This window comes from Vipera ursinii (genome assembly GCF_947247035.1).
Source record: "Vipera ursinii genome assembly, chromosome: 4".
Taxonomy (NCBI): Eukaryota; Metazoa; Chordata; class Lepidosauria; order Squamata; family Viperidae; genus Vipera; species Vipera ursinii.
In genome coordinates this window covers 15,049,560-15,074,851 of record NC_139514.1, presented here as the reverse complement: position 1 = coordinate 15,074,851, position 25,292 = coordinate 15,049,560, and the positions used below count along the sequence as shown (strand labels likewise).

Below are 25,292 nucleotides of genomic sequence, written 5' to 3'. Positions count from 1 at the left end.
TATTTTATATGTTTTATTTTGCGTAATAATAATGCAGTTCCTTTAATTATAAATGTTGTGGAAATAGAACTTTGTTCTTTTTTATTAGGATGTCATACTGTGCTTAGATTTCAGCTTAACATTACAAATCTTATATAGTCTCAAAGTATAGTATTGTCTAGGCAGCGTGTTTTTATATTACTTTATGCATAAAAATTTCATCAGAATAATGCTGAAATAAAATTGGGAAAAAATAAAATTGGAAAAGAAGCAATAAAGAGTACTTTAAGGTTTCAGCATTTACGAATAATGCAATTATCCTAGCAAATTGATAAGCTCATTTGCAAATTTAATGCTAATCATTTAGCAATTGATTGCTAAGCACATTGGTTTGTGCTTAAATTGTAAGCCGCCCTGAGTCTTCGGAGAAGGGCGGGATATAAATGGGATTAAAATAAAAAATAAAATAAATTTAATTGGTTGATCAGGAATTTCTCATCTGATTCCAAGTTGGTTATAATTTATTTCAGCCAGCTTTCTTGGAGATAAATGAATAACACAAGGAAAGGACTTTAATTTTTTTCTGCACGTTTCATCCAATTGGCAATGTTTTGACATGCAAATGGGAAATGGTAGTCAGCAACCAGGATGCATATTTGGAAGAATTAATATTTAACCATTAAAACAGTTAGATGGGTTTTTCCCTCTTAAATTCCTTCTTTCACAGGAACATTCCAATAAGCAAGGCTGTTGGATTACAAGCTTATTTTGCTTATATATTCAAGTAGATTCTGTCTGAACACACAATAAAATACTGAAGTACAATGAACATCACAATATTCTTACAGAAGACGGTGTTCATCAGCTTCTGCACTTTGGAGTTCACACCCCCTATCCGGTACAATCCCAAGATTGTGATACCTTCAAAGATAAATGAGAATACAATGTAGTTAGACTTTATCCATTATGAATGCTTCAACACCACTTATTTACAGTTTACTTAAAACATGTCTTGTCACCTTGCCACTGTTGTGATGCATGATTATTGCATTCACAAATCCATATGGCCTGAGTGCATTTGTGGGGCACATTCCACCCCACCCCATATTCACAAGTAAGCCCATCACTCTTTGCAACCTGGTCACATGACAAAAGAGCCCCAGTTTAGAATAGGAACGAGAAGGCCAGTGAAGTATGATGGTCTCAAGTTCTCAGCAATCTGGAGTCAATCATTTTTTGAGTCCAATTTCCCTCTCAAGGTTATCACTGGGATAAAATTAACATAGAAGGAGGAGGAATTGAGGAATAATGCAGTAACAATGTCATAGGTATTGCTGCCAACCACACAAAAGAAAAAATCTGCGAAGTCTGTCACAGATATTTGAAATAATTCATTTGCACAAATGTATCCTTTTCTGCCATGGCGCCTACCTTGTCATTCCTACCAGAGATAAGACTGGCCCCATCCTTGTTAACTTTCTGGAAGTCCTCACAACGTAGCTATCTCAGTAGGCTTGTGGATTTCAGGGAAATTTATGCTGCCTATCTCCTTTATAAAGCAGTTTACAGATTATAAATGGAGAAATGGTGAGATGTTTATATTGTAACATGCTCCATCCTGGTCTTTACTAAGAATAGTAATAATGATCTCTTTTATTGTGGAATGATGTGCAATGTTTTTTAAAGATGTTTGTTTACATGCCACACAGAGTCACATTCATGAGATGGGTGGCTATGTAAAATGATTGAATTAATAAATCAATACAATGAACCAGAAATGTACAAGCAAGGTTTAATGGTTTGAAAAGCCAGTCTTGTATAGCATTGCACAGTTTGATGTCTTCTTGGAATCGTGTTTAAATCAGTCAACTAAGATACGTTGAGTGAAGAGACTTAAAGCACAAAGAAGGTGGTTAGTAATGACATCACTGAACATCACTGAAGACCAAAGGCCTAATTTTTTAGATTGATTTAGGGTTTTACTGAGTAAGCTCCCTGATAAAAAGCAGCCTAATATTTTTGAGAAAGGGCATTGCAGTGGTGAAATATAAATTATGCATTGCTTTCATTAAATAGGAATAACAATTATAGAGAAATACAGCCCAACATTTTATTTAAAAGTTTCCCACCTGCCAAGAAAAAGAAAAACAGAGGTAAACTGGTGGTTGGTAGTTCATATCATGGGTATGATTAGTATTTTGCAATAAGTTACAGCCACAAGTGCAGACACTTTGAAAATAGTTGAATCTGCAATCCCCTCAAGGCAACCATTTTGTTTGAACTGAGAACTTGTTCTCAAAGTTTTACATATGCTCAGCAGGCCCCAAAGGGTAAGGATTCATTAATTTAATTGCAGTGTTAATTAATTAGTTATTTAATTATTTGGTTTAATTGCAATGGTTTTATTAGATCAACCCTTTAATACATACCTCTTGTTTCCACTGCATGAATGCATCTCCTTACAAAATTAAAGCCAGCTTCATTTAGGAATGCTATCAAAAGAAAAGACTCAAAATTACATGTCATTATTCATCAGGCAAACCAGAAAGCCAAATTCACTGCTATCAAAATCACTGAAGTACTGATGAGGATTATATAATAATAATAATAATGATTAGAAATCAATGACTAGTTTTTTAACAGGAGACAATCAGCATTAAAGAAGCAGCATTCCTTATTATCATTATCCTGTCATCAGCAGAGAGAACCATAGATATAGATTAAAAAAGAAATCACTCTCATCTATTATAAAGAAAACAATGAGACATGCTTGTGATGTCACCACTAGTTGAGTTCAATCGGAAGGAAACCCAGTTGACATTTAGACCACCATTCATACAATTTAAAAAGCTAAAAAGTAAGCCATTTTATATGATGCAATGAATTCAACTAGCAACGGCACCTATAATTCCATCCTTACTGATTTGGTACACTTTTTTCCCAACCGAAAGAAAAGAAGGAAAATAGAAGGTATTGTTTAACACAATGTTGCTTAAATTCAGCAAATTTAAGACATGGGGCCTTCAATTCCCAGAATTCCCCAGCCAGCATGCTGGAGAATTCTGGGAATTGGAAGGTCATAAGTTTTAAAATTGCAGAGACTGAGAAATAGTGATCTAACTGAACAGAGATTTTCAATTAATGGTGTCCCAGTTTCTGGATGTATAAGTGATGTCATCTTAGAAATCAGACCAACTCAAAACGTTTCCCTTCAATCTATTATTTATTCATCGTTGCCTTTAAAAATCCGTCCTCTCATTTGAATCCCCAGAACTCAATTGCCTAGGAGGTAATGTGGTTTTGATATACTCCGGCTTTTGAAGATGGCGGACGTGTCGGGCTGAGCTCCGTGAGCTCCGTGAGCTCCGGCTGAGCTCCGTGAGCTCCGGCTGTTGGGCGTCCCTTCGGAGTCCCTCAGGGGTCTTTTTGGGCCCGCTGGGTAGGGGATGTGGATTGTTAATCCATGAAGCTGAATTTATGAGGCAAATAAGGAGGTAGTTTTGCTATTTGCCTGTTCCATCTGCGTGTTGCCTTTTCCTTCGCCTGTTCGTCTCCCGCGGTGTTGCTGGGTTCGGCTTCTTCGGCCTGCCAGTTCCTGCTGCCCTGGTGTCTCCGGGTCTCTCCTAGGAGGCTGCGGTCGGCAGCGGGGGTGTTTTCAGCTGTTTTGGGCTGCCATGGGCCGTCGGGTCGGCGCTGCTGTCTTGGACGGTTTTCGGCCGTTTTCGGCAGTGTTCTCGGCGTCTCTGGAGTTTTCGGCGTCCTCAGAGCCCCAGCTGATCGGCGCTTCCGTGAGAGGGGAGGAGAGCCGGTGTGAGATGCCTGCAGACCATTCTGGCGGCAGCGGCAGCGGCGGCAATGGCGGCGGAGACACTTTGTTGTTGGACCTGCCTGTGCTGTTTCTTTGGCGGCTGCGGCGTCTTCGGGCCGTTTGGCAGCGGAGAAGACGGCCGCTTGTTACTTTATTGACAAGGCTGCCCTTTGTGCTGGTTTTGAGCTGCTGCCGGCGATGGAGGTGGTTATGGCGACGGCGTCCTCGGGCTGCTCTGGGCGGTGGAGAGGACGACCATGGCGACAGCGACTCGTTGGGTTCCGGCTGCTTGAGGTGATGGCGGCGACGGTGATGGCGATGGTGGCGTCTTCGAGGCCCACTGGCCTGTTTTACCGGCAGCGACGATGTCTGTGGCAACGGTGGCGACATAGCGGACTACCAACTTATTTATTAACTTATTTATTAACTTATTTATTAATTTTCCATCTGCCTCCTTTTCTCCCCTTTGGACTGGGACGGACCTGGGCACAGGCCACAGTGGGAGAGTGGCTTGTTTTACATCGGCAGCCCCATAGAGGTGGGAGCTCTGTGGGTGCTGCCCCACCCAGGGTGGGCATTTTGGACCATCCCCGGGAGCAGACTCGCGCCCCGTTGTGAGAGGATGGGTTGTGGTGTGCCACTGGGAGCATCCAACCAAGTGGCAGTAGGTTGGTGGATGGCCCAAATGTTCCACTCCTTACTTTCGAACCTCCTGTTGGATTTTTAATCATTGGACTGCCCTCTCTGGACTTGCTCGGACTGTATGCATCGATATTCTGATACGGACTTGCTCGCCCTCAGGGGTGCCCCCCTCTCCTGGGTGCGTCCCGCCTTCTTTTCTATCCCCAGTCTCGATGAGGGGCCCAATTATTGGGACACTGAGAGATGGCCGGGTAAGGCCAGGGGCTCTCGATATAAATTTAATAAGAGGCCCCTGGTTAATTTTTTAGTCAAATTTTTTAGGGGGTTGGGGAGGGGGGTGGGGGGTAGTGGTTGTCTGGCTGTGGGGGGTAGCCAAACAACTGTGTTGCAGGCCAGGCCTGGGTCTGACGGCGTTCGGGGAGAGCGGGTTGTGGTTACATTTGGGGCTCGGGAGCGGGTCGTGGGACTGCCGATTCCCACGACACTGGGGTATGGCAGCAGGCGTATGGACAGAGGGCCGTATCGTTACCGGGAGGGCCGTCTCCGCTGTTTACAAGCGGTGAGGCGCTCCGACCCTCTGGTTCTTCCCCGAGGTGCCGGGAGCGAGGATGTGCAGCCTCCTGAGCTCCGGCTGGTGTACCTGAATGCCAGGTCCGTGGTTAATAAAGCTCCCCTCGTTAGGGATTTAGTTGAGGGTGAGCATGCGGACCTGGCTTGCATCACGGAGACTTGGTTGGGCCCAGAGGGTGGGGTCCCTTTGGTTGACCTCTGCCCACCAGGCTTCCGGGTGCTACACCGGCCACGAGCTCATGGCAGGGGTGGGGGAGTGGCGGTTACCATTAGGGAGACCTTATGTCCGCGGGAGACCACCGTTTCTCAGATAGTCGGGTGTGAGTCTCTCTTTATGAGATTTGGTCCTGGGGCGCAGTTGGGCTTGCTGCTGGTGTACATTTCGCCTAGTCGCACAGCGGCAGCCCTGCCCGAGCTGCTCGATATCCTCTCGGGTTTGGTGGTTGAGTTTCCCAAACTTATAGTTTTGGGAGACTTCAATCTACCATCCCTGGGAGGTTCATCTGAGCTAGCTCGGGAGTTCATGGCTTCCATGGCGGCCATGGACCTGACGCAAGTAATTTCAGAGCCAACTCATGAGGGAGGCCACACCCTTGACCTGATTTTTTTATCTAGACGGTGGTTGGATGATCTAGGTGGAGGCTCTCCATTTATTATGCCCCTGTCATGGACTGATCATCATCTCCTGCGGCTGGTCTTCCGTTTTGCCACCCCCCGCCGTGGGGGTACGGAGCCAATTAGATGGTACCGCCCCAGACGCTTAATGGATCCTGATAGATTCCAAGCGGCGCTGGGGTCCCCACCTGCCTCCACTGCTCACAGCTCGGCGGATGCCTTAGTGGAAGCCTGGGAAAGGGCAGCCACTGAGGCACTTGACCGGGTTGTACCCTTGCGGCCCCTGACCCGGCGCAGATCCCAGCGAGCTCCATGGTTTTCCGCGGAGCTCCGGGAGATGAACCGTCGGAAACGGGGCCTAGAGAGCTGCTGGAGGTCGAGCCGATCCGAACCCGACCGGTTGCGGTTAAGAACCTATATTAGGTCTTATCTCGCAGCGATGAGGGTGGCGAGGTGTAATTACTTCTCCACCCTCATCGCGTCCGCAGATAATCGCCCGGCCGCCTTGTTTAGGGTGACTCGCTCACTTCTTAATCAGGAGGTGAGGGAGGATCCCTTGCAGGGTCGTGCCGAGGAATTTAGTCAACATCTGTCGGATAAAATCGCTCGGATTCGGACCGGTTTGGACTCCAGCTGGGCAGAGTCAGGCGATCAGGACACGGGCGGTCTTGTCAATGTTACCTGGGAAGAGTTTGATTCTGTGACCCCTGATGAAGTGGACAGGATTATGGGGAGGCTGAGCTCCTCCACATGTTTGTTGGACCCGTGCCCTTCCTGGCTGGTTTATGCAGCTAGGGAGAGGACACAAGGCTGGCTCCAGGCGGTTATATCTGCTTCTTTGAGTGAGGGTTATTTCCCCACCGTCTTGAAGGAGGCGGTGGTGAGACCTCTCCTCAAGAAGCCTGCCTTGGACCCAGCTGTTTTGAACAACTTTCGTCCAGTCTCCAACCTTCGCTTTCTTGCGAAGGTTGTCGAGAGTGTGGTGGCGCATCAGCTCCCTCTGGTCCTGGATGAAGCGGATTATCTGGACCCCTACCAATCGGGTTTCAGGCCCGGGTACAGCACGGAGACGGCATTGGTCGCTCTGGTGAATGATCTCTGGAGGGCTCGGGATAGGGGATATTCCTCTGTCCTAGTCCTATTAGACCTCTCGGCGGCTTTCGATACCATCGACCATGGTATCTTGCTGCGGCGTCTCAGGGGATTGGGAGTGGGAGGCACAGTTCTTCAGTGGTTCTCCTATCTCCTGGGACGCTCGCAGTCAGTGTTGGCAGGGGGGCAGAGATCGGCCCCTAGGTCTCTCGTTTGTGGAGTTCCTCAGGGGTCGGTTCTCTCGCCTCTCCTGTTCAACATCTACATGAAACCGCTGGGTGAGATCATTCGTGGTTTTGGAGTTGGGTATCATCAGTATGCCGATGATACCCAACTTTTCTTTTCGACCCCAAACCACCCCAGTGATGCCCTCGCTGTGATGTCCCGTTGCCTGGAGGCGGTTCGGGTCTGGATGGGGAGGAACAGACTTCAACTCAACCCTGACAAGACTGAGTGGCTGTACATCCCGGCATCCCGGGACATTCAAAATGTTCCATCTCTTTCTATGGGGGGTGAGCTCTTACCCCCCGTGGATAGGGCTCGCAACTTGGGAGTCCTCCTAGATTCACGGCTTACCCTGGAAGATCATATAGTGGCCGTGACTAGGGGGGCTTTCGCCCAGGTTCGCCTGGTGCGCCAGTTGCGGCCCTATCTGAACCGGGATGCCCTGTGTACGGTCACTCATGCGCTCGTGACCTCTCGCCTTGACTACTGTAATGCTCTCTACATGGGGCTTCCCTTGAAGACCACTCGGAGGCTCCAACTGGTACAGAATGCGGCCGCGAGAGTTGTCTTGGGAGTTTCCCGGTACTCCCATGTTACACCTTTGCTCCGCGAGCTGCATTGGTTACCAGTTGTCTTTCGGGTGAGGTTCAAGGTTTTGGTTACGATCTTTAAGTCCTTACATGGCATGGGTCCGGGATACCTCAGGGACCACCTGCTGCCGGCATCAACTCCCCTCCGCCCTGTGCGTTCCCACAGAGAGGGCCTCCTCAGGGTGCCGCCAGTCAGGGAATGCCGACTGGTGGCCCCCAGGGGGAGGGCCTTCTCTGTGGGCGCTCCGGCATTATGGAACCAACTGCCGGTGGAGCTCCGGATGGCATCAGACCTCCGAACTTTCCGTCGTGGCCTGAAGACCCATCTATTTGAAATAGCTGGTCTGGCCTGACGGGGGATTATGGGTTTTAATCGTTGTTTTAGATTTGTATTACTGTTTTTAACTGGGCATGGGTTTAATCTTTTTTAATTTTTGTATTGTCTTTTTTATATATGCCCTGTGAACCGCCCTGAGTCCCTACCAAGGAGAAGGGCGGTATATAAATTAAATAAAACTATAAACTATAAACTATATTAACCAGGATAGAATAATTTATTCTATTAAGTTGAATAATTTTTCTTCTGCCTTTGAATGGAACTTTATCACCTTGGAAAGAGTAACTGACACTTCAAATACCAATTAGACATCAATTAATTTTGAATGAGGTGCAATAATCAGGAGAAAGAAAGAGGGGAGGGGCATGTATTGAAAATAAAATGAAATATATGGGATGTATGGAATCCTCATCTCCAATTCTAGCTTCCCATGCAGACAGAGATGCACAGGAAGCCCACAAAAATGAATGATTAATGTAGAGAAATCAAAAGCTCAGCATTAGACTTGAAATATTTAACTTTCTTAAAAGTTTTACTTTTTAAAACTTATCCATCTAAGCCGAGGAGGCATAAGGGAAAAAGGAAGACAGGAGTGCTTGATAACATAAGTGTTCTGTTTAGAATTCAAGAAATGAATCCAAACCATTCAAGAGAAAATGCTAGGAGCAGAGAATTATGTCATGGTAAACTAATTAGAAAAGATGAAATGTCAGGCTGAACTGTACTTGACGTCCATTCACAGAGGGAAGGAAAACAGACTATTACCAACTCTTGAAAGGCAAACAGCATTTGCAAACATTACTTATCCTTTAAAATGGGTAGGTTTATTTCTGTAAGGTACGCTTCACAGATATGTTTATAAGCCTTCTCTAGCTTATTTTGAATTATGGAAAACAAAAGCAGGGGTTCTAGCATAAAACGGACTGTCACAAGCAATAAAACAATAAGATTTCATTTCCATAATACATAGACATCACCTTTCAACAAGTTTTCCCATTAATCATTTTTTAAAAATGCTACGAAAGCATTCTTATTGTTAAAAAAAAGTGATCAAGAAATTCACCTTGGCATTTATATGAGCATTACCAGGTTGAAATTCTGAAAGGTTTCTAGATAATGTGAGTTGTACTCTTCACACATTTGCAGTTATTATCTAACTTATAGGAAACTCTTTCATCTAATTAATTTTAAGTTTGAAAAAATACAAGTATTTATTAATAATTGATCAATTAAATCTGCTTTTTAGTCAAACACAGTTTTTGCATTTTTCTTTTGTTTTGGGGAATATGGACATCAGATCAAACACCTAAGTGAGGATGGTAAGGTAAAGGTAAAGGAGTCCCTGTGGATTTTACTCTGCTAGTTGTGGTCGATTGTAGCGGATGGTGCTCATTCCTGTTTCAAGGGCCAATGAGCCAGAGCTGTTTGAAGATGTTTCTGTGGTTACGTAGCCAGCATGGCATCATGGAACGCTGTTTTCTTTCCCACTGAAGTGGTACCTATTTATCTACTTGCATTTGCTGCTTTCAAACTGCTAGGTTGGCAGGAGCTGGGCCGAGGACGGGAGCTCACCCTGTCATGTGATGCTCAGGTCTCAAACCTGGGCTGTCGGCTTTCCAGCTGACAAGCCCAGCATCTTAATCATTGAGCCATTACACTGCCCCAAGTGGGGTTGAATTTGTATAAATTATTTTTAGTGTGACTTGGTATTAATAATGGTTTAGGCCCTAATCAGTGAGTGTGGCATGCCAACACAACCAACCATAAAGAGCCTACTGCTCTCAGTTGTAAACCATATTTTAACATGTTGCCAAGGAGAATTTCACGAGGGATTTTGTGGAAGACTTTGGTGAGATCCAAATACAGTAGTCAACATCTAATTTTTATGTGGTGTCTCCAGATGGATGTTACTCAGATATGGTGTGTGTGTATGTGTGTTTATGTATGTATGTAGGAAATTCAGTGGGAAGATAACAGTGTTCTGTGTTTTGCTGCATGCTCTGTGTTGCAACATGATATTATGCTGTCCACATGACCTAGGACAATGCTGACTTCCTTGGCTAAGAAATGGAGGTGAGCACCGCCCCTAGAGACAGAGTTGACTGGACAGGGGAAACCTTTACACACACACACACACACACACCCATACACATTCTCAAGTAAATAAAATGCGCTATTTATATGAAAGCTTCCCCCAAACTTTTTTTTTATTGAAAAGTTTTATCATACATTTTATTCTTAACAATCCCCCCTACCCCTCCCCCCTTTCCCCTCCCCCCTCCCCCCCCGACTTCCCAGAGCTAAGTACAAGGTATAAAAAACAAAAAAAAGAATCATATACAACCATATGCTAACAACCGTAAATTCTAAAATCTATCACTCTCTAGCTCATATAGGATAACTACAAACACTATTAATATAAAATATATAAAATAAGAAAAAAGAAAAAGAGAAAAGAAGGGAAGACTTATTCAAATACTACATAAAACCTTTTAGTCCCATATTTGTTCTGGATATACTCAATCCATTTGTCCCATATTTATTCTGGATATACTCAAACCATTCCTCTTAACAGTTTAATAGCCTCCTTAAACTTCACATCCTCTGGATTCAAAATCAAAGCCTTTTCTTTTTCCTTTATTTCATTCTCCAATTCTTTCCTCCTAGCTTCCACAGCACATCTAAATTTATTATTCATATATATCAACACCCCTCTCATATAGGCCTTGCTAGCATCCCAAACCATGTCCATAGAGGTGCCCTTATTCATAATAATTAAAAAAAAATAAAAATAAAAAGGACCCTTTATCCGCTGTTTACATTCATCCTTAAAAAAAAATCCTTAATCAACAAAATAAAATCGATCCTGAAAAAAAAAAAATGATATCTGTCAGAAAAAAGAAAGTATAATCCTTTTCTTGCAAATGTCTTCCACGCCAAATATCTCACAGTTCCAAGTCATCCTTCATTTCAAAAAAGGATTTAGACAGTCTAACATGACTTGGGACACGCTTAAAAGCTCCAGCCTTGTCCATCTGTACATCCAAAACACCATTCCAATCCCTCATAAAAATAAAAAATTTTATAATCCAACTGGGCAAACTTCGTATAAAGTAAACTAAAAAAGTCAGCTTGTTATTGATCATTAATATTAAAAAACTTTCTTCCTCTTCTGTGATGAATTTAGTCCATTAACGTTCCAAGTTAAAAATTTACTCATGCATATCATCCCAAAGCTCTTGAAGCACTGCTTAAATAGAACTATCTTTTTTAGGCCCTACTCCTCCCACTGCTTGGCTGTAAGTACATTTTTCTTTTATTTTTCTTTGATCGTTTTAAAGCAGCACGCGTCTCCCTCTGCTCTCCAGAATCATCCAAAGAGGTTATAGCTTGATCTCCTCCAGCACCATTCTCCTCTATCTGTCCATCTTCAGCCTCTTGGTGTTCTCCTTCTCCAGATCCCTTTGCAGCTTCCAGAAGTGATAGAGGGGTTGCTTTTAAAACATTATTGTAAAAATCACGCGCCTGCATCACAGTGGCCAAACGGTGCCTTTTACCTTCATACATCACCATCAACCCAACTGGAATCTCCCATCTGAACCTTATATCTCGTTGCTTGAGCTCTTGCACTAAAAACGTAAAATCCTTCCTTCTCCTTAAAATCTTTGGAGGAATTTCTTTTAGAACCAAAACATCTTGATCAGCAATCACAACTTTAGTACCATAGGCAGCTTGAATAACTTCATCTCTAATTTCCCTCTTTACAAAATAAACCACCACATCTCTAGGTAACTTTCTCTGTCTAGCAATCCATGAATTCACACGAAACACTTTATCCATGCCTCCCTTTATTTCAGATGCTGGCTGATTCAATACTACTTCCAGAGCCTCAGAAATCAACTGCTTTAGGTCTTCCTTAATATTCTCTTTTAAACCTCTGATTCTAACAGCATATTGCATCTGGAAATATTGAGCAAGACTCAGTTCTGTGTCCATTTTTCCTCTTAAATCTTCATTCTCCAGTATTTTTGCTTCTAATATGGCATTCTTTTGAGTCAAATCTTCCACTTTTTCCTCCAAATCTTCCACACATTCAGCCACTCTATACACTGAAGACAAAATGTCTACCTTCATCACTCTGAACTTCTCTTCCATCCTCTCTTCTATTCTCTCCTCCAATTTCTCCAATTTCTCCTCCATCTTTGCAAATTTATCACCCATTGTTTCCAGAATTACCTGGGCATATTTTTCAAGAGCATCTTGTAGATCCTTCGGTGTCAATACATCAGGAAGAAGCAACGCTTGTAATGATGACTGTTGCATCGGAGAAGTTCCAGCACTCCTGAGAGCTTTTGGGGAAGATTTAGCCGCCATCTTTACTTTCACTTACTACGCACTTTCACTTTTAAATTTATAAAATCCATTAAGCTAGAAAGCAGCCATAAAAGTCCTCTTCACCTTTTCCTCCTGTACCGCTCTGCCTGCTCCTTTTATTCCATGGTCTTTCCTTCTGGCAGGGGTGGTCGCAAACGCCTGGCTCCGCTCCAGGAATCACGGAGCAGAGACGCTGACCAGCTGGGAGCAACCCAGGCTACGGGGGAGTTCAATCCTTCAGCCGCCCAAGCTTTAAGCTCAGGCAGCCCCGGAGAACTCAACCCCTACCTGGGAGCTCACCCCCTCCTCTTCTCCCGAGGAGGGGGCTTCAAATCCACCCGAACAGCTGATCGGCGCTGTTTCGGGTGGAAATAACACAGCTGAGCCGCGGGCAGCCCGCAAGGGCTGTCTCCGGCGCCGCGCCGCCACCGGAAGTCTCCCCCAAACTTGCATAGGGGAAAAAATCAGAATCTTTTAAGCATCATGGTTTACACAGAAGGGAGCAAAAATATATGAATGATTGAGGAGTGGGGGTTATTTAACATACGTACAATGAAAAAAAATAGTCATGCCTTATTTTGTTATCTTCTGAATGTTTCTTTCAGCAGACAGCTAATATCAAACGCTTACAAACTGAAGTCTTGTTGATTGAGAAAATTTTGGTTTTTCCTCCCATGGGAAGAAAAAAAGGTGGAATATTATTTAAGGAAAAACATTTAAGATGAAAAGAAATACTTCTGCTCTTTCAATCCCTACCCCAAACTGTTTTCAAAGTAAAGAAATTACTTTGCTGGGGGGAAAAAAATGAAAAGACTAGAAAAATTTGTGTGATTCATATGGCATTTCATAGGTGTAATTGTTCCCAGAAATACAAATAAAATATTTTTCTTGCACAGTTAGAAAGCCCCAATAAGATTTTGGTCATGAATTCTTTTCCTAAAGTCCAAAAATATTATTACAGTTTTGTCAACATTTTAGCCATAAAATAAGTTACTTTGCAAGTTCTTAATTTAGTTTATTTTTTGACTTAGCTTGATAGGTTAATAACAGGAAACCATGTTTAGAAACTCTCAGCTTAATGAGATTGTAGCCTAAGGGTATTTCACTAGTAAGCAAGCTATATTCTTAAATATATGCAAAGTAGCGATCAAATGCCTACACTGGAACATTTTATTTAGATGGGCTATTTGAGGACTTGAATGGCAAAGGAAGATAATAGTAGAAGAAAATGTGGAAAAAAAGCAGGAAATATTTACAACTTTAAAAAACAACACCATACATAATGATTTCATATAATTAAAATTCAACTTACTTTCTTCTTTCTTGCTAATAATAGCCGGTAGAGTATAAATCTAAAAAGAACAAAGTTGTATTATCATAAGGTAATTGTTTGAAAATCAGATGGGGTTATTTCACTTTTTTCTTATTAGAGATATTGTTATTGTGTATAGACAGGAATCTTGCCAGACTAAAGCACTAGCTGTATAGCTATTAGATATAGTTGTGAACTGCTAGGGAGGACTCACCTTCACTCTCTTTCTGCATACCAAAAATTCCAAGCTATGTTGTGTCTTTTTTCTCTGGGAAACACAGCCCTTCCCTCCTGCAACTTTGGATTACATTGGACCACCTACCTGATTCCCATCATTCCTAGCTATCATTGGAGGGGGACTCAGGAAGCATGACTTTTCTGTAGCTGCATCTGCCCTTTGGAACAACAAACCACTAAAGGTTCAGCTGGCCTAACTCTGCTCATCTTTTAGAAAGTCTTAAAAGACCTGGCTATTTCCCAGACATTGGGGCCAAAAGAGTAATTGAGTCTATGCTATTAGTTAATGGTGTTTCAGGGAGCCCATTTATATTAATTGGCTGGGAACTGTGTTTATATAAATATTTTAATTCTTCTTGGCTGCCCAGAGGTGCATTTGGTGAGATGGGCAGCCATATAAATCAAGTATAAAAGAAATGAATAAATTATTGATGGGATGCAACTCTCACCAATCTACATATGCCTCCTTTAATGTACCTCTACAACAACCTAGATAATATCTACCTGTCTGTCTATCTGTCTATCAAATTTCTACACCACCTAAGTGACTCTGGGTGGTTTACAAATAAAAAAATATATTCAGAAATATAAAAAACAGAATTAAAAATAGAATTAAAAACAAATTAAAATTAGAGATTATAAATTTAAAGGTGAAAAAGTTAAAGAGGTGGTGGGGTTGCATATTACTCTTAGACGCCCCATGCCAATTGTACCAAAGTTGCTTTTTCCAAAAGGCAACTGGACTTTCTTTGTTTTTTTTCCAAAAATGTTTCATGTTTCGCTTCTCATCCAAGAAGCTTCTTCAGTTCTAACTTCAGTTATTTGCTAGTTTAATTCCTTCTGGTGTCCTGATATTCACTTTATTTTTATAGTAAATCACTGAGAAATTTTGATAGCTAGTGGTAAATCAAGTCAGAACCAATTAATTAATAAAAATATAGCTTTGTATTTTAAAACAGCTATGTTGCACTTATATTTTTAAATGGCATATATAACAATTTTGTGTCTGTTATTTACAAAAATCACACACACACACACACACACACACACACACACACAGAGAGAGAGAGAGAGAGAGAGAGAGAGAGAGAGAGAGAGAGAGACACGAACAGCTAGCAAGAGAGAAACAAATGTTTTTCTTACAGGTTCTTTTCCATCCATAGCTTCTAGCCAAAGTTTTCTGTTGGATTCAGAAAAAGCTTGCAGGGTAATGATCCCATGTCTATTTAAAAAAAAGAGTACCACACATAAATCAGAAACCTGGTTATTCATTTTTGTTTCCATGAATCTGAAGACTACACTAAATAAAAGTGCAAAACAGAGAAGATGAAAAGGTGTTAGATACTACAATTCAGCTGAGCATAAGTTCTTATCAGGTAACTGCTTCTATTCTTAATACAAAATGTTCTTGCTTATTACAAGTTTCCCAAGTGGAAATTTTCTAGGCCCAAAAGCTTAATAAAGTTAACACAGCAATACAGCAGAAAAAACACAAAGATTAAAAATTCTTAAAAAGTGAAAAGCAAGGTCAAAGAGGATTTTTCAAGGAGACAAATTCAAATTGTAATATTATTTTATTAAAAACTGTTAAGGACTGAGAAAGATCATTATTTATTTCAGAATATTTTATCTTCACCATTTACTTTAAATAAGTGATAAGTTTGCTTTTGATGCAAAAATGATAGTTGCTGGGAGAACTATCTACTACTGAAGGATGTATTAGATGCTTAATATTGCAAACCTATTCTTGTGGGAATACACGCATGCATATATACATACACAGAGACATCAACCCCAGCACACACATACACACAATAAAACACATTCAAATGAATAACTGTAGTCTTCCAAAATGATAATAGATGGCACATTCAGAAAAAAAAGCAATGCATTTTCTATAACTTATAACCTCAAAGGAGAAATTCAGTAGGAAAATTTGGTGGGAGAAAATGGAAGTGCAAAATGAAAATGAAAGTAAGAAAACAAAGAAAGAAGAGAATTGAATAGCAGGCTACCTAGATGAGATTAACCAGAAAGGTTTGATTTTCTGAAATAGGATCTCTGTGATGCAAATTTGAAGGACTATTTACAGAGATCACTGAGAAAAAAATATTCACAATTCTGTTCAAAGAGCTTTGAATTCAGTCCCTACCTTAAGAGGAGACCACAGACCAGTTAACTATTGAGCTCAACATTAGGTGAAGCACATAGATGATGGCAATGCCAGCTAATGTAGGGGCAACAAATATTCATGGAGGCTGCAAGATCAATATTGTAGGGAACTATCTTGGAAATGGTGATTCAACAGCACAGAAACCTGAAAGGATGTCTTTGAAATGTGATGAAATGTATAATGTTACAGAAGGTGTGTTCCGTAATGGAAACGAATAGGGTCCTCTAGGACAGGGCTTTTCAACCAGTGGTACGGGTACCACTTGTGGTACATTGGCTCCTGGCAGGTGGTACGCGGCCATCCTAGAGAAGTGGTAGTGGGGGAGGGGAATGAGCTGAACTGGTGGCAGCACCGCACAAGCCTGAGTGAGAGACGGGTGGAGCTGCAGGGCTGTCAGGGCTCAGCAGAAGCAACAGGATCAGCACCAGGCTCCAGCTGGACCTCAGCGCTGATCCTGGCACTTCTGCTGAGCCCAGGAGAAGCGCCAATCAGCTGGAATGTTGCAGCATCTCCAGGGTCTTGTGATTTACATTCAGATGCTTGGCAACTGATTTATATTTATGATGGTCACAGTGTCCCAGGGTCAGGTGACGCGACCAAAACCTGCTGCAACCACCCAGGAGACCGGGGGGGGGGAATAAAAACCAAACACCCCCCCACCTCACCCCCACTGCCAATCCTCAACAGAAATGCTCACAACAATGAAAACCTTGGACAGGAGGAAGAGCGCCGCCGGGCGGGCAGGCAGGTGGTACTCGGATTTTTTCAGTGCCATTGTAACTTCGAACAGTCACTAAGCGAACTGTTGTAAGTCGAAGACTACCTGTACTTCATCTCTTTTTTTCCTTTTTGGGGGGTCATCAAGTTTTTGACACCTTGCTAGGCGACTGGTGGTAGTCGGATGTTGCCATATCCTAAAAGTGGTACAATGGGTGAAAAGGTTGAAAAGCCCCACTCTAGGACAGGGGTCACTAACCCCTGGGCCACGGCCTGGTACTGAGCCATGGCTCTTTTGCAATTGGGCCGGGAAAGCAGCGAGCACACACACCTCTTGCACAAATAGAGCATCACACAAATGAAGTTTCACACGTGCGTAAGAATGCCTGCTGCTTGCACAAAATGGAGCTGTGCACATAAATGTGCACACCTGCCACTCACACAGGACCATTTCCTCTCCCCCTTTCCCCCCCCCCCCAGTCTGCAAATGCAGGAAGATTGGGGACCACTCCTCTAGGATATCAAATCTGCTGAGAGAAATAAGAGTTTGAACAAAAACCAACATGAAAAGATCTGAAAGTCATTAAAGAGACCTAAGGGCAGCTGCTTACAGGCAGTGGTGGGATTCAGCCAATTTGGACCAGAACTGGCTGAATGCACACTGCTTCTGGAAGTCCGTTTTAGGCCTCGGAGGCGGCCTCCCAGGCCTAGAACAGCCCTCTGGAAGTGCATGGATGCCATTTCCAGAAGTCCGTTCTAGGCCTTAGATGCCCAGGCTGAGAACGGACTTCTGGAAGTGTCATCCAGGCAGAGAACCGTTGTTCAGGTATTTGAATCCCACCACTGCTTACAGGTAAAATGATCCTGGAGGACTTAATACACCTGTTTTATTTCTAAGAAGTAGAAAACTATTACCATAACAAACAGATTTCCATCACATTTTGTATAATCTAGAGAGATTTTGGGAAGAGGAAAAAAAAGGCTTGTGGGGTCAAGTGATATGCAGATTGCTCACAAAAATGCCTTGGTAGGATACCAAGGCAGTTTTTTCTTTAAGAGAATAAAAAAATCACCCTTTCTAAAATTTCAAACCTTTCGGCAACTTCGATATCAAAGCAGAAGCGCTTGTCAATTGAATCTGTTTTTCTCCGGATGCAGGACTTCAGCTTGAACACTTCTGGTGAATTTGGAACAAGGCCATTCTACAAAAAAAAAAAAAAAAAATCAGAACATTTAAAGTTAGAATGTAGAATCATTCATTACTTATTGCACAAGCAAATCAATTGCCAATCAAGATAAAGAAACTGTAATTATCAATCACAGGAGCTTTGGTTAATCAACTTGGCAATAGAATCAACTTGGCAGTGGGAGAGAGATTTATCTCTAGCACCTGCTTAGTATTAACCTAGAGCTATCTTACTGGCCATGAGACAAACCAAATACAGACTTAAGATATTTATGGTTCTAATCTAGCAGATCTATATTTCATTTCTACAGTTATTAATTTGCATAGACAAGCATATTTACACCTTTGCTTTTAAGTAGTGTTCACATATTATTTCAGGAAGTATTTTGATCGAGGCATTCATCCTTTCTCTTCAAGAGAAAGGAGAATATCTCTTTTGCAACAGATTCTGCAGACATTTGCCATATTTAGCATTAAGAAACTTTTTGTCAGTTTAACTAATAAATCCATGCTGGAATCTGGAGTTACAAAACATACTGTAATCTCCATTGGCTTTATTTCTGGAGAGGCTAAAATCAGCCAATGTGTAAGTTCTTCACTAAAGGCAACTTATTGGTTTGCTTGGTCTTTGGGTCACTGTTGACTCCTGGGGACTACCTGGAATACACCCAGCAGTTTTCTTGGAAGTTTGGAAGTGATTTGTCATTGCCTTCTTTGTAGGGTTGAGAGAGAGAGACTGGCCCAACCTCACCTAGCTAATTTGGTGTCAATTTCTAGCCTGGTGCCTATTAGGCCATTAGATCAGTGGTCCTGAACCTGTGGTCTCTAGGGGGGGGCTACGACATCATCACAGGGCGTCCGCGAAGGCTTGAAGAAATGTTATGATTTATTAACTGCAGTGAGAATTGCATTCACTCAACATTGGAAAAATGAAGCTTTACCAACAGAGGAAGAGTTAATTAAAAAATTTTTAGATTGTGCAGAAATGGGGAAAAAATGATACTGAAAATGAAAGAGAAAGAAGATTCAGTATACTTTAGAACAGGGGTGTCAAACTCAATTTCATTGAGGGCCGCATCAGCACTGCGGTTGCCCTCAGGGGGCCGGGTGGGTATGGCCAGGGTGGGTGTGGCCTACTGGGTGGGCGTGGCTAGAGTGCGTATGGCCTACTGGGTGGGCGTGGCCAGCTCTACATCGTTTGCCTCAAGGGTGCCTATGGGGGCCTGGGCAGGAGTGGGACAGATCTGAGGGTCTCTGGCAGGAGGAGGGTCTCTGGGCCAGGGCCAAGGAAGTGGGGGCCATTCCCTCACTGTTTCCAGGATGGCTTCACGGGCCACATGAAACCACTTTGCGGGCCGGATCTGGCCCCCGGGCCTTGTGTTTGACATGTCTGCTTTAGAACATGGGATACCTTTTATCAATGAGTAGAAAAACGAGATAGAGAGAAAGGAATTTAACATGTATTAATAAGTTAAATGTTGGAACCCAGACAATATGTTGCTGATAAATCTTGAATTGAATCTTGGGAGGTCAGTGGTCACAAAAGGTATTTAAAACGGGTGAAGAAACAGACTACAGTGGCTCTTTAAATGAATTTGCTGCTCTCTGTATACAGGAAATAATTATAACTCAGCACCATGCTGCTGGCATCACTCTACAGTTTACCTTTTTTTCCATTATCACATTTACAAATCCTATCTTGGCAGGCATAAGAAGTGTTACATTTTAAGACTTAAGACAGAATAGAGAGAGAGAGAGACAGCCAGCCAGTTTGGTCTAGTGGTTAAAGCACTGGGCTACAAAAGCAGGAGACCAGGAGTTCAATTCCTGCCTTAGGCATCAAAGCCAGCTGAGTGATTTTGGGCCGGTCTCTCTCTCTCTCCCCCTCTCTCTCTCAGCTTACCTCACCTCACAGAGTTGTTGTTGTGGAGAAATAGGAGGAGGAAGGTGTGTTAGATATGTTCACTGCCTTCAGTTATTTGTAAAAATATTGAAGGCAGGATACAAATAAATAAGTCTCCTTGAAATAGAGTATAATATAATTTTGCCATATAATTTTGTTTAATAAAAAAATCAATAAATATTCTGGGAGATACTGACATCTTTGAAGCCCAGTTTTCTTTCAGACCCATAACATGTCAATATACAGTATGTAAATGAATGTGAAGGATAATTCAAACTCAAAAATTAACCAATTTTTTTCCACTGGAAGGCAGACATACTTCATAAGAATACTGAACACACACACACCAATCTTCCTAATAATACATTAAGTATAATTTGCTAAAGGAGACACTATCCTTGGTAAACTTGGTAAGCAGATGACTAAAAAGTCATTCAGTCTTTGTGATGATACTTACAACTTTCCCTCCAGATTTGGCTTCAGAAATACTCATTGTGAATGCTTTGGTCCCCTTGTCATATGTACAATAATGTTTTGTCCAAGCAAACCCTAGCGGTCCTAAAAAGAAGAAAGAAAAAAAAAATAAGGGTTTTTTTTTGCAGATCACTAGAACAAAAAATTCATAACAAAGAAATATTTTATGATAAAGTTTATACTATAGTAATACAGAATAAAGTAATTATTAAAATATTGTAGATGACACACTGATGATGTTACTTAGTTGGGTACTGAAAGGTCTGCAAGAAAACCAAGCAAGCTCAGAGAGGCACTCGGGAAAGTGTACAAAATTAAAAACAAAGGTTGGGGGGGGGAAGGAAAATGCCCATTACATTTGGGTCATCTTTTTCCCTTAGCCTAAACAAATGAGCAAATAATTTCCTCCACTACGACAGTGTGTCATCTTGTCCTTTCACTGCTTAATGAAGCACTGAGTGTGCCTGGCATTTTCCTATGTCCTTGCTCTCCTCTTAATAATGTCCAAGGTATTTTCCGCTTAACAGAGATCTTTAGAGTGGGGGTCGCGTTTTATTATTACCAGTTAATTAAAGGATAAGAAAAAAAAAAACCCAGCTCAGAGCAAACTGTTGCTGCTCTGAAGCAGGCAAAGCTGCCTTGGAAAATCATTGTGAAGGAAAGACCTATTTTTTGTTACTTAGAAGCTGTTTAATAGGAGGAAATGGCAAAACATCTCAAGCTACTTGGTTCTTGGAGATTTGCTTTTAGGCAATTGAGCATCTCCATTCCACAGCCAGCAATTTAACAGTCACCTTCAAGTGATCACACAATAAAAAGGTAAAGGTTCCCCTGCACATGCGTGCTAGTGGTTTCCGACTCTAGGCAACGGTGCTCATCTCCGTTTCAAAGCCGAAGAGCCATGTGGCCGGCATGACTAGATGCCAAAGGTGCACAGAACGCTGTTACCTTCCCACCGTACTGGTCCCTATTTTTCTACTTGCTTTTTTACATGCTTTCAAACTGCTAGGTTGGCAGAAGCTGGGACGAGTAACAGGTGCTCACTCTGTTACGCGGCACTTGGGATTCGACCCGCCAAACTGCTGACCTTCTGATCGACAAGCTCAGCGTCCTAACCCACTGAGCCACCGCGTCCCTTTTGATCACTCAATACTGAGAAACAAATCAAATGAATATATCTGATAGATATCCCAGGAACAACCATGTTCTTTCTTTTATCATGTGATACAATGATGACAACTCCTTGGGAATCTAAGAAAAACTTCTGCCATTTGATGACTTCTTGAAATGTGCAACGATCTTACTTATAAACTGCTTCTACAAAATCTCCTTTTTATTGGTTAATTCTCTCTAATGATTCATAATACAGATCAGTTCTAGCAGTTGGTCTTTCTACCTCAATGTGCAGGTGCCTTATCTTTCTTATCCTTCTAATAAAATCTGAATTTTACTAAAATATGTATATCCAATAGTAAAACTCTCAACAAAACGCCTTATACAGTGCAATGACGTGGGCTGATAATGTGTATAATAATATCACAGAAGAAACCAAAGGTAGTACTAATAGCAATAGGCATGTTGGATACAATCCCAAAACAACTGTAATTTGAACACCATTGCCATTGACAAATTCACTACCAGTCAATTACAAAAGGCAGCTTTACTCAAGAAAAGCTTATGTTCTGCTATAACAGGGGTCTCCAACCTCTGGGCCATGACCCACTAGTAGGCCATAAGGTGTTTACAAGTAGGCTGCAGAAACGGTGGGGGAGCGTACACGTGGATCCACATCCCCACTTGTGCAAGCAGAAGGTGAGCATGTGCACTCCATTTGCAAGAGCAGCGGGTGTGCATGCATGATGCTCGTGCAAATGGAGCTGCGCGTGCATGCTTGCCGTCCACTCATGTGGAACCATCCTCTCTCCCCTCTCCCCTGCCAGTCCCCAAAGCCGGAAAGGTTGGAACTCTGTGCTGTGATATCTCTAACGCCATAAAACATCAGCATTTGCCTATCCCAGGTCCTTGGGAAAGACTTAATAGGTGGGTTAAAATGCCAAAACCAGTCTGAACATCTGGCTGAATCAATATAATAGAAAAGAGTATAGGTAGTCCTCAACTTACAATCATTATTTAGTGCTTGTTAGAAGTTATAATAACACTGAAAAAAATGTCACACCTAACCATACAGTCATGTGATCAAAATTTGGGTGCTTGGCAACTGGCTTGTATTTATGACAGTTCCAGCAAATAATGTGATCACCATTTGCGATCTTCTCAGCTGGTTTCTGACAAGTCGGGTTTATGTAACAACTGCATGATTCACCTAACAACTGCAGTGAATTAACAACCGGAGGAAAAAAGTCCTAAAACTGAGCACAACTCACTTAACTGCCTGGCTTAGCAACAGAAATTCTGGTTCCAATTGTGGTTGTAAATTGAGGACTACTGTACCAGTACATATAATGTGTATTTAGCTCTATGATGTATTAACCTGTGGTCAACTTATAAATATATGGTGTGACCTATTGACTACTCACGTTTCTCTTGTACGTAGAGGTAGCCTTCCATAGTCCATTGGCTGGGTGGCCTGTAGTCCTGGCTGGCAGACTTCATTCTCTGCATAAGTCGTTCCACTTCCTGACGGGTGCTTTCAAAATTATTCCTGGTCTAAGCAATAAGGCAGAAAAAAAAAGAAAAAAGGATGATCTTGAGTTATAGGCATTCTGTTCTGAATATGATCTAGTACAATTAGTAGTTTACTTCTGCATAGGTCACTGCTCCATTTCTATCTAAAATTTCTAAGGCAGAACTATAAGCTTACTCCAATGTTTCTGAATGTATGAAGCATCCAAATTAATAATTTTTTCTCTACATCCTTCTGCATCCCAACCACACTTATCGTATCATAATATGGTCTTTTCGTATGATCTTTTAGTTTTCTCTCTTCCCCTGGCAAACGTTCAAACATACAACCTACTGCTTGCAACTATAAGCACTGCACCCCAGGCAAACTCTATAGCTTTTCAACATTTTCCAATTATTTTACGATTTTTCACTTAAGACTTCTTCACGATCTTCATGCACACATTAAAAACTAATGACACAGCATAAGTGTCTTCAAGGGCCATTAATGAAATATATACAGGTAGTCCTTGATTTATGACCACAACTGAGCCCCCAATTTATCTTGTTAAGAGAGACATTTGTTAAGTGAGTTTTGCCCCATTTTACAACCTTTCTTGCCACAGCTGTTAAGTGATTCACTCTAGTTAGTAATACGGCTGTTAAGTGAATCCCGTTTCCCCACTGACTTTGCTAGTTAGAAGGTTGCAAAAGGTGATCACGTGACCTTGGGACACTGCAGCAGTCATAAAGCATCTGAATTTTTTTTTAATCCCATTTATATCCCGCCCTTCTCCGAAGACTCAGGGCGGCTTACAATCTAAAGCACAAAATCAATGTGCTTAGCAATAATCTTCATTCTATGTATATGCCTGCTTATTAGGGCTTTGCCCCCCCCCAAGTGGCATTATTACTAAGTCAGCTTATTGGCCCCAACAATCTGGGTCCTCATTTTACCTACCTCGGAAGGATGGAAGGCTGAGTCAACCTTGAGCCTGGTGGGATGCGAACCTGCACTAATTGCAGGCAGCTGGTGTTACTTAAGGAGGCATTAGCCCACTGCTCCACCAAGGCAATTTTGATCATGTGACCATGGTCGTAAGTGTGAAAAACAGTCATAAGTCACTTTTTTCAGTGCTGTTGTAACTTCAACCGGTCACTAAATGAACTGTTGTAAGTCGAGGACTACCTGCATTTAATAGAACTATTCTGCCTTATGTCTACAAAATGTAATATATTAATGTATTTTCCTTCATAACCTCTCTGAGTACAATAAAGGCTATTAATAAGCAAATTATATATCTGAAGAGAACGCCAGTATTGTATATTAATATACAATTAGCTACTATAGGAGTATTGCAGGTCTCCATTAATGCTTGTGATGAACAAACTGCAACTATATTTTTCTGAAGTACAGATAAAGAATCTCTGCTCTGCTAATAAAGTAAGAAGACTTCAAGGCAACAGCATTATCACATACATGTAAAGTGGCCTTGGAGGATATTTATTATTTTTAGCCAAGCACCAAATCAGCCACAAAGAAATCCAGGAATTAAAGACTTTTTCCTCCTCCTTTCAACTTATTTTTGAAGATGGTATCAATAAGCACAGGTGCTTTTAACAAGGTCAACAACTGGCACTGAATCATTGTGAAATGTAACCAGAGTTGTGGGATCAAACTAATCTAACAATGACCTGTAAATTTCCTCAGTGCTTTTTGCTAAAACACACACTCCCTTTGCACTTTCAAAATATAAAGTTAGAGCAACAGTGACCTCTGCTGCTTTTAAAACCAACAGTTTAGATATGATCTTACCACACACTTTTGCTCGCTGTGGTCAGATTTTATAATTCCACTGAGGGAACATAAATATGCAACAGTAAATATGAAATTTTTGCTTCTTCGGTTTTGAATTTATTTATTTATTTATTTATTTAGATTTATATACCGCCCTTTCCCGAAGGACTCAGGGCGGTTTACAGGATATTTAAAAGAAAATCCAAACAAAAGTTAAAACAATTAAAAAAGATTAAATGAAACCCTGAGAGAAAATAAAAACCCCAGTTAAAATTAAAAATTAAAAATTCTCAGCCTGGGCCAGAGAGCTCAAAGAGCCAGGTCTTCAGGTCCCGGCGGAATGAACGGAGGTCGGGGGCAGTCCTAAGCTCCGCGGGCAGCTGGTTCCAAAGGGCAGGCGCACCCACTGAGAAGGCCCTATCCCTGGGTGTTACCCGCCGGCAATCTTTAACCGGCGGCACCCTAAGAAGACCCTCTCTGTGGGAGCGCGCTGGACGAAGGGAGCTTGATGCTGGCAGCAGGTGTTCCCTCAGATATCCCGGACCCTCGCCATTTAGGGCTTTATAGGTCATCACCAGCACCTTGAATCTCACCCGAAGGGCAACCGGAAGCCAATGTAGCTCGCGGAGTAGAGGTGT

The 25,292-nt window shown here is 42.1% G+C and overlaps 1 protein-coding gene across 1 annotated transcript in view; it reads right to left on the bottom strand.

Annotated features, from left to right (window-relative positions):
* Nucleotides 1–25,292, bottom strand: part of ARHGAP42 (Rho GTPase activating protein 42) — a 172,730-nt gene that overhangs the window by 25,408 nt on the left and 122,030 nt on the right. Inside the window, exons 8-14 of the mRNA XM_083361927.1 lie at nt 22,772–22,901; nt 20,218–20,318; nt 17,764–17,873; nt 14,925–15,003; nt 13,545–13,584; nt 2,409–2,471; nt 826–900 (exon numbers count right to left, since the gene is read on the bottom strand). Of these exons, the coding sequence (XP_083218053.1) occupies nt 826–900; nt 2,409–2,471; nt 13,545–13,584; nt 14,925–15,003; nt 17,764–17,873; nt 20,218–20,318; nt 22,772–22,901 (598 nt within the window). The remainder of the gene's footprint in view (nt 1–825; nt 901–2,408; nt 2,472–13,544; nt 13,585–14,924; nt 15,004–17,763; nt 17,874–20,217; nt 20,319–22,771; nt 22,902–25,292) is intronic.